The sequence below is a fragment of the Sarcophilus harrisii genome, chromosome 5 (assembly GCF_902635505.1).
Source record: "Sarcophilus harrisii chromosome 5, mSarHar1.11, whole genome shotgun sequence".
NCBI classification, from domain to species: Eukaryota; Metazoa; Chordata; class Mammalia; order Dasyuromorphia; family Dasyuridae; genus Sarcophilus; species Sarcophilus harrisii.
This window is the reverse complement of record NC_045430.1, coordinates 175,458,909-175,474,390: the sequence shown is the minus strand read 5'-3', so window position 1 is coordinate 175,474,390 and position 15,482 is coordinate 175,458,909. Positions and strand designations below refer to the sequence as shown.

Genomic DNA, 15,482 nt, shown 5'->3' with positions numbered 1-15,482 from the left:
AGTGGTTTTTATTGTTCCATATTCCTTAGCTAGATAGGCAGTTTTGAGTAGACCCTTGGCTCTGATTCATCATCTCTCCCCTTTTTGTCCTTTGGGGACAAGGGTTGGGGACCCATCATCTGGGATGTAGAACTGATTTATGCTTTGGCCCAGGGTTGGACCAGGAAGGCCTTTGAAATTGCTTCTGATCCTAGAATTCTAGGTTTCTATCTATTTACAAACATTTAATTGCACATTTCAGAATCAATCTGTTAAAAAAAAGATCAAGATCAAGAGATTTTTTCTGCTCTGTCATTTTTTGTTCCAACTTTGCATGTCCTTACCTGAAAAACAGGAGAAAAACTAATTCATTCTGTTACCAGTGTCCATTAATCAACTTAATTCAAAAATTTGGAGCCAACAACAGGCTAAACTCTAATGACTCAGAGACAAGAGTAGAAGAATTGTAAATAGCACAAAGAAGTCAACAGGGTCAAGGACCTGCAGACTTGGTGTATGGAATATCATTCACATAGCAAGCAAACAGATAAAATAGAAGTGACATGATGCAGAAAAAGAAGTGGTAAAGGGGATATCTTCAAGTATTATACATTGGGTGTTCTGAATACTTTGAGTCCACCTTCATAAGAGATGTCAAGACATTGGGTATTTTAATTTGCTTTTAGTGCCCCCAGAAAAAGTACCATTGAATTTCTTAAAAAACATATTAAAATTAGATAGTTATTAAGAGCATGAAACAGCACACAAAACATTGAGGATACACAGATGAAAAATGTTCAAGTCCTTGCCCCCTAGGAGAATGCTTTCCAATGGAGGGGTAGTGGTGATAGATATAGCATGTATAGAAATATATACTTCTAAGGACAATGAGATAGGGGCAGAAGGAGGGTAAATTTCATGGAGGTTTCATGGAAGAAATAACTCCTGAGTTGGACCTTGAAATGGTGTCATGTAAAATGTCATGGGCATTAAGCCCAAAGCATACCCCTAGGTTCGATATTTCATCTTCTGGTATAGTTGAAAAGCCAATAATTTGGAAAATTTGAGACAACTCTCTCTCCTGCCCATAAAGTTCTCCTTCCTCATGTCTCTTAGAGACTAAGAGAATTGTAACAATTCTAAGAGAACGTCAGTACAAGTGCCCCCTTCATTTTTAGTCTTTTTTTGACTCCCCCCTTAGTTGCTAAGGCACCTTTCCCTCCTCCACAAAATCCCTATATATATATATATATACATATATATATATATATATATATATATAGCATTAATTTTGCATATATGCTGTACATGTTCAATCTCAATTAAAATGCATGCTCTTTGAGGGTAGGAGCTATTTCACTTTTATTGTGATATCTCCAATGCTTAGCACAGTTAATAGACACATAGTGAACCCTTATTAAATACTAGTTGATTGAATGATTGAGTGAATAAGTACCTGTAATTTGGGCCAGGACAGTCCTCACCCATATGTGAATGGGATACATCTGCCAAGGTTTATGAAGCAGTGGACTGTGTATACCTTGTCTGAACTGGTAGCTAAGCAGCTTTCCAACTCTTCTTGGCTAAAGCCCGTTGTTATAAATTCAATGAAGATCAAAGCAGCCCCTGCTAATAAAAAAGAATACTAGTTTTGGAGTCAGAGGGCTTAGCATCAAATCTAGCTCAAAAATATCCTCTGTGGTCTAACAGCCATAGGCCCTTATTTTCTCATCTGTAAAGGGAAGGAACTGAACTAGATGACCTCTGAGGTTCTTTTAGGTACTAGAGCTAAACATCTTTTGTTTATTGGTGATCTCAACATTTAATAGAAAATATTTTAACCAAACATTATGTCATTGCACATCTCATATTAATTGGTATTGACTATTACTATAGAAAAAAAGATGTGTTTTTTTTAAGTGTCCTGCATACACAGTTTGAGTCAACTGTGGCAACTGTAAAAACTCAGGCAGTCTTCAGCAGTTTTTAATAGAAATCGAAAGTAAAGAAGGCAAGAGGTGAGGGTCTTGCTATTTTCTGCACTGATCAGACCCTGTTTAGAATATTGTGTCCAGTTCTTGGGGCCATATTTTAGGAAAGATTTTGATGAACTACACTGTATTCCTAGGAGGCTAAGCAGGATTATGGGGGAAGCTGTGCTATTCAAGAATCAGATGAAGGAACTGGCAACATTTTGCCTCAGAGAATTGAAGACTTGGGGAGAAAAATGATCAATGCCTTCAAAATTTTTAAGAGTTTTCATGTCAAACAATAATAAGTAAAACTTTTCTTCTAGGCTTGCTAAGGGCAGAAGTAGGTCCATTGGATGGATGCATGGAAAGTCAGATTTCAGTTCCTTCTGTGTTTCTCTGAGCCTCAGTTTTCCTATTCTAAAAAATGAAAGATTTGGATTAAGTGATATCTAAGATAGTTTTTCTTATGGAATTTTGTGATCTTAATATAACATGTATTTTTTTTTCAAAATTAAAGACTCATAACTCCTTTCTTTAATGAATATCTACTGATATTATATGTAAGAATAAATTCATCCAGAAAGTCAAGCTTGTCTCATTAATGTATCTTTAGGGATGGTTCTCTGAGCTCAGCTCACTAGGAAGTCTTGGAGTCAGAAGAAGATGATGAGAAAAGTGAATATAAGGGGAGGAAGATGGGAGTTCTGGCATGGAAGAGGTAGGGAGTAAGGCCTAAAGTGAAATGATTCAATTTTGCTTTTAAGGCTCTGCAAAGTTTAGTTCCAAGTATTTTTCCAAATCTACTTCACAGTACTTTCATTCATGTTTATTATGCATAAACAAAACCAGCTTTCTGTCCTTGACATTCCATTTTTGCTGTTGGGCATTTGGTCAGGTGGTTTCCCCATGTGTTCCCCTTTTTTTGCCTAGATCTCTCAGAATCCTCTATCTTCCTTTGAGGCTCGCCTCAGTTTCCCTTTCTTATGCAGAACTTTTCTTGAGAAGCAGTGTAGATGAGTGGTTAGGGTTCTCAACTTGGGGACCAGGAAGACCTGGCTTTAAATTTGGTCTCTGATATTGATTAACTATATAGTTATGGGAATGTCAACTAGATTTTCTAGGTTTCAATTTCCTTATCTGTAAAGTTGAGGTAATAATATCTGTCATATCTATCTCATGGAGCTGTGTTAGGGCAAACAAAGGCAGAGTCTTATCTAGAAGTTAAAAGTTTTATATAATATTAACAATTATTTTTGATTCCACACTTTGTAGTTGTTGGAGAAGATCAAATGAAATGATATGCATAAAATATATTTTCAAATAATATCTGTTATATTTGTTTGCTATTATTATAGTATATTGTTTCTCTTCAAATTATTTTGCATTTTCTCCTCTGTGTATATAAGAATCAAGAATCCCAGAAGTGCCAGGGACTTTAAGTTCATCTAGTCAGTCCGTTAAGCAACAAGCATTTATTGAACATCTACTATGTGTCAAGTACTGGGGTAAGGCCTGGAAATATGAAGAAGTGGGGAAATAATAGTCCTTGATCTCAAGGAATTCACAGTCTAATGAGGATGAGAATGTGCAAATAAACATACAAACATAATAAATATGAGATAAATTGGACATCATCAACAAAGGGCAGATTAAAGAAGACTAATTGGAGTACTAGTGTATGCTCTAATTGTCCAGAAATGTGTTTTTTAAATTTTCAACTGAAAATTATGAATATGGAATTTGTTAACTTCTAAACCAGACCACTTTTTTGGATTGATGCTACATAATTCTGATTGGTAGGATGTTATTTTTTTAAGTGATCTGAACTCTGCGTCTTGCTAACTTCTAACTGTTCATCCAACTAATCTAATTTCTAGCTAGTTTTTCATTCTTTCTACCAAAAAAATTGAATTCCTCATCCAAGCAAGAATTCTCAGACAGCATATCATTTTCTTAAATATGTCCTTTTACTGATTCCCAAAATTTCCTAACATTTCTCTCTTCAGTACTTTTGTTTATATGATTTCCTTTGCCTGGAATATTCTTTCCTTTTCTCCACAGCTGCTTTTGCTTCCTGGTTCAGTGTTCTTCCCATTAAGTGACATTATCTCCCAAAATAACAAATATCAAATCATCTTGTCATAAGACACATAAACACTTGTCTTGGATAGTTATGTAGAATTCAAATTCTTGAGCCAATAGTGTAGGTTAGAATTTCCTTGAGGAGATCTGAAGCCATTTTCAAATTCTGCATCAGGATAACATATACCTTAGCAATGTAATATTAGAACAGAATACTGGATTAACACTCATAAACCTTCTGTCTCCTCAGGAGATTGTAGACTTGAGGACAAACTCTGTTTTGTTTTCTTCACTATATCAGAATTCTCATTCCAATACCATGCAACTTGAGTTAAAAAATAATTGATCATGGCTGCCAGTTTGGAAATGGGATTAACAAATTTCAGGTTTAGATATATTGTAGAGGTTTTAAAGGTAAAGAAATAAACAGCATCATAGGATTTTGAAGCTGCAAGCAGCCCTAGAGATTCTGAAAGGAAGAGAGCTGGGAAGTGAACTGCTTCTTTTTGTTCAACCTAAAAGTGAGTGCAAGAGCAAATTGCTTTGAAGGTCACTGGAGAAATAGTCTATTGTCCTCTGAACACATCTCCATCATGACTATAGGAAAAGAAGAAAAGAAAAATTCACAGAATAGAAATTAAGTAGGATCTCAGAAAATACAACCAGGTGTTGATGGGTGATGAGAAAAAGAAGGAATTCCCTAATTCCAGGTCTGAGAACTATATCAATGAGTAACCAATGGGCAGTAGGTTAACCAGGATGCCAAAAGTTCATAGAATGCTTGACATTATTAGAATATTACATGTGATTGAGTTCTGTCAATGCAAAATCAAGTGATCATCTGGCTTTAGATTGAGTATTCTTTACTATAAAATGGTCCAGAACAACAATCATGCTTATTGCCTTCCAGCTAAGAAAATTAATAGCAAATTTAGATAAAGGTAATGCAAATATATTGATACACTGTCCTTCCCATATGTTTAATTTTTATCTTTTTGTGTTTTTTGTCAGATCATGATGAGGTACATTGGATTTCTTTCACTAGCCATAAATCTCATATTCTTTTAGGATCCTTAGGTAGATTTTTTTTTTGTGATTGAATAATCATTTTTCCCACTGGGAAATCAATTTTGAGGCACCAAATACATTTCACTAACAAATGACTGGCTTATTGAATATATCATATAAAGAAATCTTTTATCATGATTTTGTAGACAAAATCCAAATAAAAAATCTTGACAGCTGTTAAAAATTTTTTTAAAAGTACCATAAATTATGTGAAGTTATCTTAGCTGAAACGGAATTTATTTGAATAAAATGTCAAATAAGAATAGTTTTTGTTTTAGGAGCATCAACCTGGTTTTGATACTTTTGTATTTTCTTTGCTCTGATAGTATCATCAATCTCACCCTTTATAGCTCAGTGTAACCAGGTATTTGAATCTACAGGAGGATAAAATAATTAATTACTTACTGAATGGGAAAATAAAATAACAAAAAAATTAGATGGAGCTAACCATGCTTTTAAAAAGATGACAATCTTAAGCTCATTAAACTGAATTCATCTACCCTGTTTTTTTCTTCTTCCTTTTAGGAATAGTTCTGCTGCAGGGCTGACTTCATGTATTGTTGACCTCCTCCCAACATCAGAACCTCAGATATTCTAATTATCTCATCAGTATATGGAAGCTGAATTGATTAATAGAGAAACTTGAATCATATGGGCCCAATGGAAATTCACTGTGAAGCTCACATCCAGAAACCTTGCTGAAACACATAGAGCCCTTACTTCATGGGCCCTAATGGTAGCCTTCAGAAGGTACAGCTTCATATGGTCCCCTTCCTTCTGCAGCAAGAATAAACTTTGGGTCTTGGATTATAATACCACTTGTGGAGAAAATGGTATGCGAAGGAAAGCGGTCGCCCTCTTGCCCTTGTTTCTTCCTCCTGACAGCCAAGTTCTACTGGATTCTTACCATGATGCAAAGAACTCACAGCCAGGAATATGCTCATTCTATTCGAGTGGATGGGGATGTCATTTTGGGAGGACTATTCCCTGTCCATGCAAAAGGAGATAGAGGGGTACCTTGTGGAGAGTTGAAGAAGGAAAAAGGGATCCACAGACTAGAGGCCATGCTATATGCAATAGACCAGATCAATAAAGATCCTGATCTCCTTGCCAATATCACTCTCGGGGTCCGGATCCTGGACACTTGTTCCCGAGACACTTATGCTCTAGAGCAATCTTTAACATTTGTGCAAGCATTAATAGAGAAAGATGCTTCGGATGTGAAATGCGCTAATGGAGATCCACCCATTTTCACTAAGCCCGACAAGATATCAGGGGTCATAGGTGCTGCAGCAAGTTCTGTATCTATCATGGTTGCTAATATTTTAAGACTTTTTAAGGTAAGTAAAAAATTTTTTGATTTGCTTATCGTCTGGTTACAAAAACTTGTAATTTCAAAAACAGCTTCAAGAAGAAAGGAAACGGAATGCGTTGTAGCTTGGCAAAGCAACCATGTGTTTTCATTGTAAGAGTTGTTTTCAGAATAGCATTCAAGGCAAGAGGTACCATGCCAACTGAAAGTGTGTTTTCCAAGTGCTTTCTTATTATTTTCTCCATCTCTCCAGTTTACAAAGGATGATGAAATTGGATTCTGGCTCGATTAAAACCCCTGACATTCAGGTCCTCGTATTTGTTGTTATGTCCAATTATGGATTAATAATTAGCATTCAGAGCACAGTTTTTTTTTAAATAAATTGCTCCTATGGTAACATGGGAAGAGAGGAGATAATATTGTTAAATATTAGGATGTGGGTATATTAATTACATTAGGAATTTTATGGCCTGGTTTGTTTTTGTCAAAAAATCAATGGCACTTTGTTCTATTGTCCATAAGTTAGTGAGTGCACTGATTATTGCTCTTATTTTTTTCTGTTACAAAGAAAGTAGCAATTTTGGTATTCAATGATCTTTAACATGGATAGCTTTGGGATCTCTTCCACTTTGTGATTCTTTTTATTTATTTATTATTATTATTAATTATTATTTATGTGAGGAAATTGGTATTAATTAATTTGCCCAGGATCATATAACAAATAAGTATTTAAGGCTGGACTTCAAATAAAGTCTTCCTAATGCCAGGACCATCACTTCATCCAGTGTGCCACCTAGCTGCCTGAGGCATGGAAGATACAAATACATTAAATGACTTGAATTTCCTGAGGGATATAAGACAATCTCTTATCACCTCATATGGAATTTCAATTGCCTGTTAAACACTTGGGCTTTATCCTTCCCTTTTAAAGATCATTTTCCTTGACTGAGAAAACAAAAGCAAAATATGAGTTGCCTTTTTCACTACCCATTATTATCATCTCATAGTCTCTGAGCAGTGGTCCTATTTCTTCTATGTTCTTGGCTCCAACATAGCTGAGAACATCCTTATTGTCAGTTTTTGCTGTTCTCACCATCAACTTTAGCTTGTAATTGCTTCTCTCTTTTTTTTATTAATCCTCTATTACTTGCCCTTGCTTTCATTTTAGGATCATAACTCTAGAATTGTAAAGGAGCTTCTAGTACTTAATTTATATAAAAAGAAATAAGCCCAGAGAACTTAAATGACCTACAGGAATTATTGAAGTTGGGATTCACATTTAGGTCACATGATTCCACATTCAGTGGAGCAGTTCAGAATTCCTTTTACTCTATCATGTTACTTCTCTCTTCTGTCCATCCCTTTTTTAATTGGGCCATTGTCTGTACTCTTGACTCTTGTCTTGCCAAGGGACTAAGAAAACTCTGGAGAAGGGAATTTGGCTGATGACTTTGTGTAGCTCTGCAACACTTAAATCCAATTCATAAGCAAGTCAAGACATCACTCCTGTGATGTCATTGCTTCTCTTCCACAACAAAGGTTGAATAATAATAACAATATTTTTTAACAATGTAATTTGATTAATGATTTCCTTGCACTTCTGCACTGAACTCTTTAGATGGTTTCCTCCTCTCTTTCCTTACAAAAATATATTTCACTTTTGAAGCCTTATTGCCAAGAGTTCCCTTGTTTTTTTCTCATCATTTCCTTTCATTCTGATGCCTCCCCCCACTATCTCCTCATTCACTTCTGTTTCCCATAAAGACCTGATCTTTTTTCTTTTTCTTTCTTTTTATTTTTTTGCTGAGGCAATTGGGGTTAAGTGACTTGCCCAGTATCACACAGCTAGTATCTGAGGCCAGATTTAAACTCGGGTCTCCTGCCTTCAGGGTTGGTGCTCTATTCACTGTGCCATCTGGTTGCCCCCTTCCCCCGTTGATCTTTTTTCTTGCTGAGTCAAACCCCTCAACATACACATGATTCCATTCTCTTATCTTCTCCAGCAGTTTATATCTTCTATCATTCCCATCCTCTCACTGACTTAAAAACTCTTCTTGTCTGCTGTTTGCTTCCCTTCTGCATACCAACATTTCCAAGTCTCCTTAAAAATATTATCCTTTGTTTGGTGAGTCTCTGCTGGTTATTATTCTATATCTTTCCTCCCTGTCATAGTCAAACTCCTTGAGAAAATTGTCCTCCTTCATTGATTCCTTTCTTGTCACTCTCTTCATAACTTTCTGCAGTCTGGCTTTTGACTTCATCATTCAATTGAAACTACTTTCCAAAGTAACTAATGATTACTTTATTGTCAAACACAATGGCCTCATCTCAAATCGGGCTGTCAATCCCTTTTTCCTTGATTCCTCTTCTCTCTAATTTTTCATGGTATAACTTACTCTTGGTTCTTCTCATATCTGTCCAACTTTTCCTTCTCAGTCTTTTTTATTTGCCACTTTTCCATCTAGTTTGCATCCAATAACCACAGGTATTTTCCAAAACTCTGTCCTTGTCCCTTCTCTCTATATACTATTTTTCTTGCTGATCTCATCCACTCTTAAAGATTTAATTATAGTTTCTATGCAGATGATTCTGGCATCTATTTATCCAGTCTTGACCTCTCTCTCTACTTCCATTATCATATCTCCAATTGTCAATTGAGCATCTTAAATCTGATGTCCTTTAGACTTCTTAAACTCAATATGTCTAAAACTAAACTCATCCTCTTTCCCCCAAAAGCTCCACTCCTTCTGATTTTCTTATTACTGTCAAAGGGACCATCATCTTCCCAGTCCTGTAAACTAGCAAGTTAGGTGTCATTGCTGACTTCTCTCTCTGTTATAACCTTTATATCTAATCTATTGCCAGCTTTTGTGAATTCTGTCTTCCTAATGTCTCTCACACACTCTCTCTTCTCTTCTTTGACACTGATCCTGCATCACTTCTCTTCCAGATGTACAAAAGGCTGATGGTGTGCTTTTCTGACTCAAGTTTCTCTCTCTCTGTTCTACTCTATCCTCCATTTAACTACCAGATTGATTGTCCAGAACTGATTACGTCATTCCCATTGTCAATAAACTCTAGAGATTCCTTCTCATTTCCAGGGCCATATATAGCATCTTCTGTTTAACTTTTAAAGTCCTTCATATTTAGCCTTTCCATACCTTTCCAGTCCTCTTATACTTTCCTTTCCTTCATGTACTGTAGGCCTATTGACACTGGTCTCATCCCTATTCCTCTGAAACCAAGATTCTCCCTGTTCCTGATTCCTCCATTTTCACAAGCTCTTCCTCATGCCTAGAATGCTTTCTTTCCTAACCTCTACCTTATGTATTCTCTGGCTTCCTCCACATGCAAGGAGACTTTTCTGGTTCCTCTTTTAATGTACCTTCCCTTAGAATTTACCTTTATGTATCATGTATATACATAGTTGTTTGCAACTTTTAAATCTCATTAGTCAGTTCCTTGAATCTGGTATTGCTTCCACCTTCTTTTATATCTCCAGTGCTTAACTTAGAGCTTGGAACAAAATTATTACTCAGTAAATGTCTAACTACCTTTTCTCTGTAATTGTGGAGGAGAAATGAGGTTAAGGGAATAGAATATCTACAACCACTTGTGAACACATCATGAAACTTATCAAGTCTGACCTCATTTGATAGATGAACAAAAGGGAAATGACTTACCTAGCACCATATACATGGGCTTGATAGTGCCAACATTGCTTTATTCCCCAGCTTTTTACACTGGGTTGTGACCCCATATGTGGTCTCATAACTGAATGTGGGAGTCATGTAATTATGATTTATCATCAGTTATATATCTATATACTTAAGGCCATATAAGAGTTTCTCAGGCGAAAAGGGATTATGAGAGGACAAAGGTTAAGAAGTTCTGCTATTTCATGGCCACAGGCTCTATCTTTAAGCCCAATCAGTTGTTTCACAAATGTCAAAAGAGGGGCAAAAGATAGCAGGATCTAACTAGTGGAGGGGGAAACTTAGTATATGTGTCTTCTGGACAATGACTCATTAGCATTATTTTCATATATAAGGGAGGGTACATTGTCATTATAATTTATATTAATATGAAGTTAAGTCATTAGAGCAGCACAGGACTGATTGGCCAAGTACAATATGATAATCTATTGCTGGGATGGAGATTTCCCTGGTGACTAGCAGTCACTTCTGAATTCATGCCCCAAACACAATATATTCTCTCTTCTATAACTGACACCTAAAATACATACAAGTACTTTTAGGAGTAAGATGATAAATTACTTTGAGAACTTCTCAAGAAGAGAATACTTACATGTTTAGTATTTTATAAGTCCTAATACTGATTACTAATCTACTTTAGAATCCAAGTCAAGTGTCTGATTAATTTCTTTAAAGCAACTTTATGTGACAAAGGATAGATAGGTTCCTTAGATATCCATCAAAAAATTAATAGATTCCTTATATATCCACCAGAAAATTAACCATCATTTGTCACTCCATTTGGCTAGGGAACAGCAGTTAACTCTCCTTAACTAGCATGCAATATGCCCTGGAGGGATCACTTTCTTGAATCTGAGCCCAGGACCATAGAAATCTCTCTTTAATAAGGCGCATTTGGGCTTTAAGAGGAAAACTTAGGACCCTTGTTTTAACACTCCCTAGGATTTAGTATGTGATGAAGTTTTAATCCCAAGGCATCTAAAAGCATTACACTACAGTGACACCTCATTAATTCAAATGTCCCTCATTTGGAATTTGTGATCTTTTGAACAGCCTGGAAGTTGACCTTTGCACTCACTGTAGCTAGATAAATCAATGTTATATCACTAGGGAAAAAGTCAAACTTCTTGAGTCTTCTTAAGAGAGGAAAGTTTTTTTTCAGGTACCCAAGAACATACAAACACTTCATACGCTAATGACAAATCATCATTTTCAGTGTGAAAGCAGGTTGCTTGTTTTGCTTAGTAACACTTTTTAGTTACTGTATACTTGGAAGCAATACAATATTTTAAAAGAAATATGCTTTTGAAGTGCAGAAGTTTAATAAATTCAGACTGGTTTTCCCTTCATTCTTCTTCATTATATTTTTCCTTCCACAAGTACTCATGTAAAATAATTATGATGTACTGTTTATTAGAGATGATCTCATCTTCTGTTTTTCTTCCTATTGATTCTAATAATATATTCCAAAATAGGTTAGCAACATATATCAATCAAAGCATTTATTAAGCATCTGCTGGGTGGTTTATATATATTTATATATATATAAAATCACAGAAATTAGATAGATAGATATACACTTAGTCAATGTACACATTATATATATATGTATATATATATATATATATACATATACATATATATATATATATAATCACAGAAATTAGATACCAGTTCTTCATAATAATATTTTGGAAAAGTTACATGGGATTTTAAAACTATTATCAAGGATATTTGAGTACAGTCTATAATTATACCTAAAAAGAAAAGGGATGTCTCTTTCGTCTGTCAGAAAGTGTGGTTCTATCAATTAAATGGGCAAATAGGTACTTTCCTAAGGGTGGGGACAAAAGGAGGCTCTTATGACCCTCTATTGATTAAGAGTGCAGTGGAATGCTATTTGCAATCTCATTGCATAATGGAAATCAGGAGGTAGCTGTCATGGTTTCAGAAGACAAATTACTGGTAGCTAAGACAAATCATAGCTTCCTTTCTCTTCTCATTGTTTTCAATTCATAGCTAATGTGTATCTTACAGGCCTTGTTACTTAAATCAGTCTACTCAACCATTTTAGATAGTAAAAATGAGTAAAAGTGGTAATTTGGGTGACCCTGCATTGGAAGGCATGTTCAAGTTATCATTACTGCTATTATTACTTTGGAGATATGCATTATTTAATAAGAGAACACAACTTCTAAAAGGGCATACAATTAAAAATAGATCTTTATAGCAGCTGCTGTGATTATGTCCAATAAGGACAGGAATCCAAACAGGTGAGAGTCAAAAGAAAAAAGGCCATGATCCAGACAGAACATTTTAAAATCTCATTTGTGTTTTGTGTACCTTGACTTTCTGGGCAAACCTGTAGTATGTCTGGAGCCAAGTGTTAATCTTATAGCCTAAAGTCTTCTTAAATGACTGGAAATCAACCCTTGGTGGCAAGAGACTAGCTAGCCGAGAAGTAGCCAATAAAATAGCCCAAATCTAAAATCATTGCAACGTCCAATTTTAAATTGGAGAAACTAAATATAAGGGCATCTAGGTGGTACAGTGGCAGAGCTCCAGTCCTGGAGTCAGGAGGAACCGAGTTCAAATCTACCCATAGACATTTACTAACTGTGTGATCCCGTGCAGGTTATTTAATCCTAATCAACTCCAAAATTTATACATATATAAGGCAAACATATTTATGTATCAGTTTAAAGTTTGAAGGTACTTTACATATATTTTCACATATATTATTATCCCAATTTTACACATGAGAAAATTGAGGCTGAAAGAGGGTTAAATTACTTGCCCAGAGTGACATAGCTGACAAGTGTGTAAGACAAAGTTTGAATTCAAATCTTGAATTCATGTCCAGCACTTTATTTGTGACGCCACCTGTTCTGGATTCAAATACCCCTTCAGATACTTCTCAGACAGTTCCTTAGGACTTATTCCCAAAGCACAGAAGAGTTGCCATCTGCAACAATAGAGAGAGTTGCCATTGGGATGAAATCATAGATCCTTTAGCTTGGATTTATAATTTCATCTGAGTCATGGACCTTCCTGTATTCAGACCAGCAAATTTTGTCATTTTTGTCATTTTTTATTTTAGAGTATTTCCTGGGACACTGAGTGATTATTTGCTCAAAGTCACATCATTTGAACCCCAGCTTCTCTTGCTTTTGTATAAGGTTGATGACACAATGGATACAGTGTTGGGCCTTGAGTCAGGAAGTCCCAAGTTCAAATTTCCCCTTAGACCCATTCTAGTTATGTGAACTTGGGCAAGTAACTTATCCTGTTTGCCTCAGTTTCTTCAACTGTAAAATGGAGATAATAATAAAACCTACCTCCCTGCATTGTTGTGAGGAGCAAATAAGATAATATTTGTAAAATGCTTAGCACAATGCTGGAACATAGCAGATGCTATATAAATGCTAATTATTTTGTTGCCTTTTATGCATTTATAAACATGCACACACTTCACATATTCTCCACACGGATAAAATCACAGCTCCAAATTAAAAAATAGTGGGTCTATGATTTCATCAGAATGGGAACTCCTTTCATCAAGGCAGATAGCAAACCATTTATAATTTAGCTGATAAGTCCTATGTAGTTGCCTGAGGCTCAGAGACATTTAGCAGCTTGCCTATGATCACATACCTAGTTAGTGTCAAAAATATTTGAACTATATATGTGTGTATGTGTATATATTCACAGTACTTGTATACAAGGATTTTCATGAGCAAACTCACTTTCTCAGAAGAAATGTTCTTTTAAAAACAGTTTGCATGATTATATAAGGTAAAATTAAAATAACAACTCTAAGACATTTTCCAATCTTCTCTCAAGGAGAAAGTAGATAAAAACATGTGAAAACCCAGGTTCTGTATTCTTCTTTTAGCCACTGTCAGGCTACAAGTTCTATAGATAAGGTGAGACCCTTTTTGCATGAGTGGGAATTCTGGTGATGGGGACAGTTTTGAGGGAGGGGCAGTTCTTGATACTTGACCCATCAGATTGTGAGTTCCTTGAGGGTATGAATTATGATTTTGCCTTTTTTTGAAATCTCACACTTAGCACAGTGCCCAGTATATGTAGACACTTAATGCTTGTTGACTGAATAGCATTCCTTTCTACCCCCTCTTTTGGGTTGGTTTGTTCCTCATCTCAAATGCAAGATGAATGTGAGCTCTTTGGATGACTGAGTTCTAGCATGTTGTAGTTAAAAGAATTCATTGGATTGACTGAAAGGCTCTACCTTTCAATTTTCCATTATCTATTTGCCATCAAATAAGATTTAAAATGAAATGTTAACTCCTGCTGAGTTTATTGATTAGGACCATTTATCTGTCCATCTAACTAGATGAGTCCCAATGTGACAGATTTACCATTTCATAGCTTATAGTTAATATAGCTGAAGCTATGCAATAAATAATGTGTAAAAGGTTTGACTGTGTTGAAGTGGGTTGCCACAATTGTAAGGCTTTTTGAAAGAAAATATATCTTTGTTCTAATACAAAACTGGGCAGGCTGAGAATTCCTGGGAAATATATTGAGGTATATTTCATTTAGTTAAATATGCAGATCAATTTGAGTCATTTATAACCACCGTAACCTATATTTGAAAATATTATCTGGTCAATCTTCACATAGATTTTGGTTTAAAAACCCATTTAACCACTTTTAGAACTAGCCTAATACTAATCTCTAACCTCTGCAAAATTAGTAGCCCAGGTTAAGTTAAATGGAGAAAAATAGTTTTTCCTGACACTGTTCTATTTACTTTTTTTTTTTTTTGCTGTGTTATTTTTTCTTTGTTTTTTTTTTTTGGGGGGGGGACATGCATATTAGTTACTTATAAGGATTAAAGAACTATTTTAGAATAAAAATGTTCAATTAATTTTCAAAGTGAACTGTATTATTATTTTGTTGATGAGGGTTAACTTTGCTCTTAATTAAAAGAGAAAAAAATAATCCAGAAAAGGAAGAACAATTAGAGTCAGGTATAACATTCTTTGTATGTATATATTTCAAAAATGCTTTGTAAAATTTGAGTTTAAATTCTGGGCTTTCCAATCAACATTTAAAAAAAATGTTCAAAAAAGCCCCTGACTTTTTGCAGATTGCATGATATGAAGATTTATGGCCAAAAAATAAATTCCTCCTTTCAGGTACCTCTCTGAAATATATGAGATTGAGTAATGCTTATACCTAAGAATTCCCCCTTTCAGAATATAAGCAAAAAGGATTAGGGGGCATCAAGTCATTTTTAGTACCATCCTACTGGATTCAGCTTCAATTTCTTCTGAGTCCATTTTTATTCTGCCTTTCCCCAGAGCAAAAGCAGACATTTTGCTT

At 35.2% G+C, this 15,482-nt stretch overlaps 1 protein-coding gene across 1 annotated transcript in view; it reads left to right on the top strand.

The window, feature by feature from the left end:
* Window positions 1-15,482, top strand: part of GRM8 (glutamate metabotropic receptor 8) — a 927,338-nt gene that overhangs the window by 9,843 nt on the left and 902,013 nt on the right. The window contains exon 2 of the mRNA XM_031938983.1: window positions 5,628-6,442. Within this exon, the coding sequence (XP_031794843.1) occupies window positions 5,933-6,442 (510 nt within the window). The 5' untranslated portion in view covers window positions 5,628-5,932. The remainder of the gene's footprint in view (window positions 1-5,627; window positions 6,443-15,482) is intronic.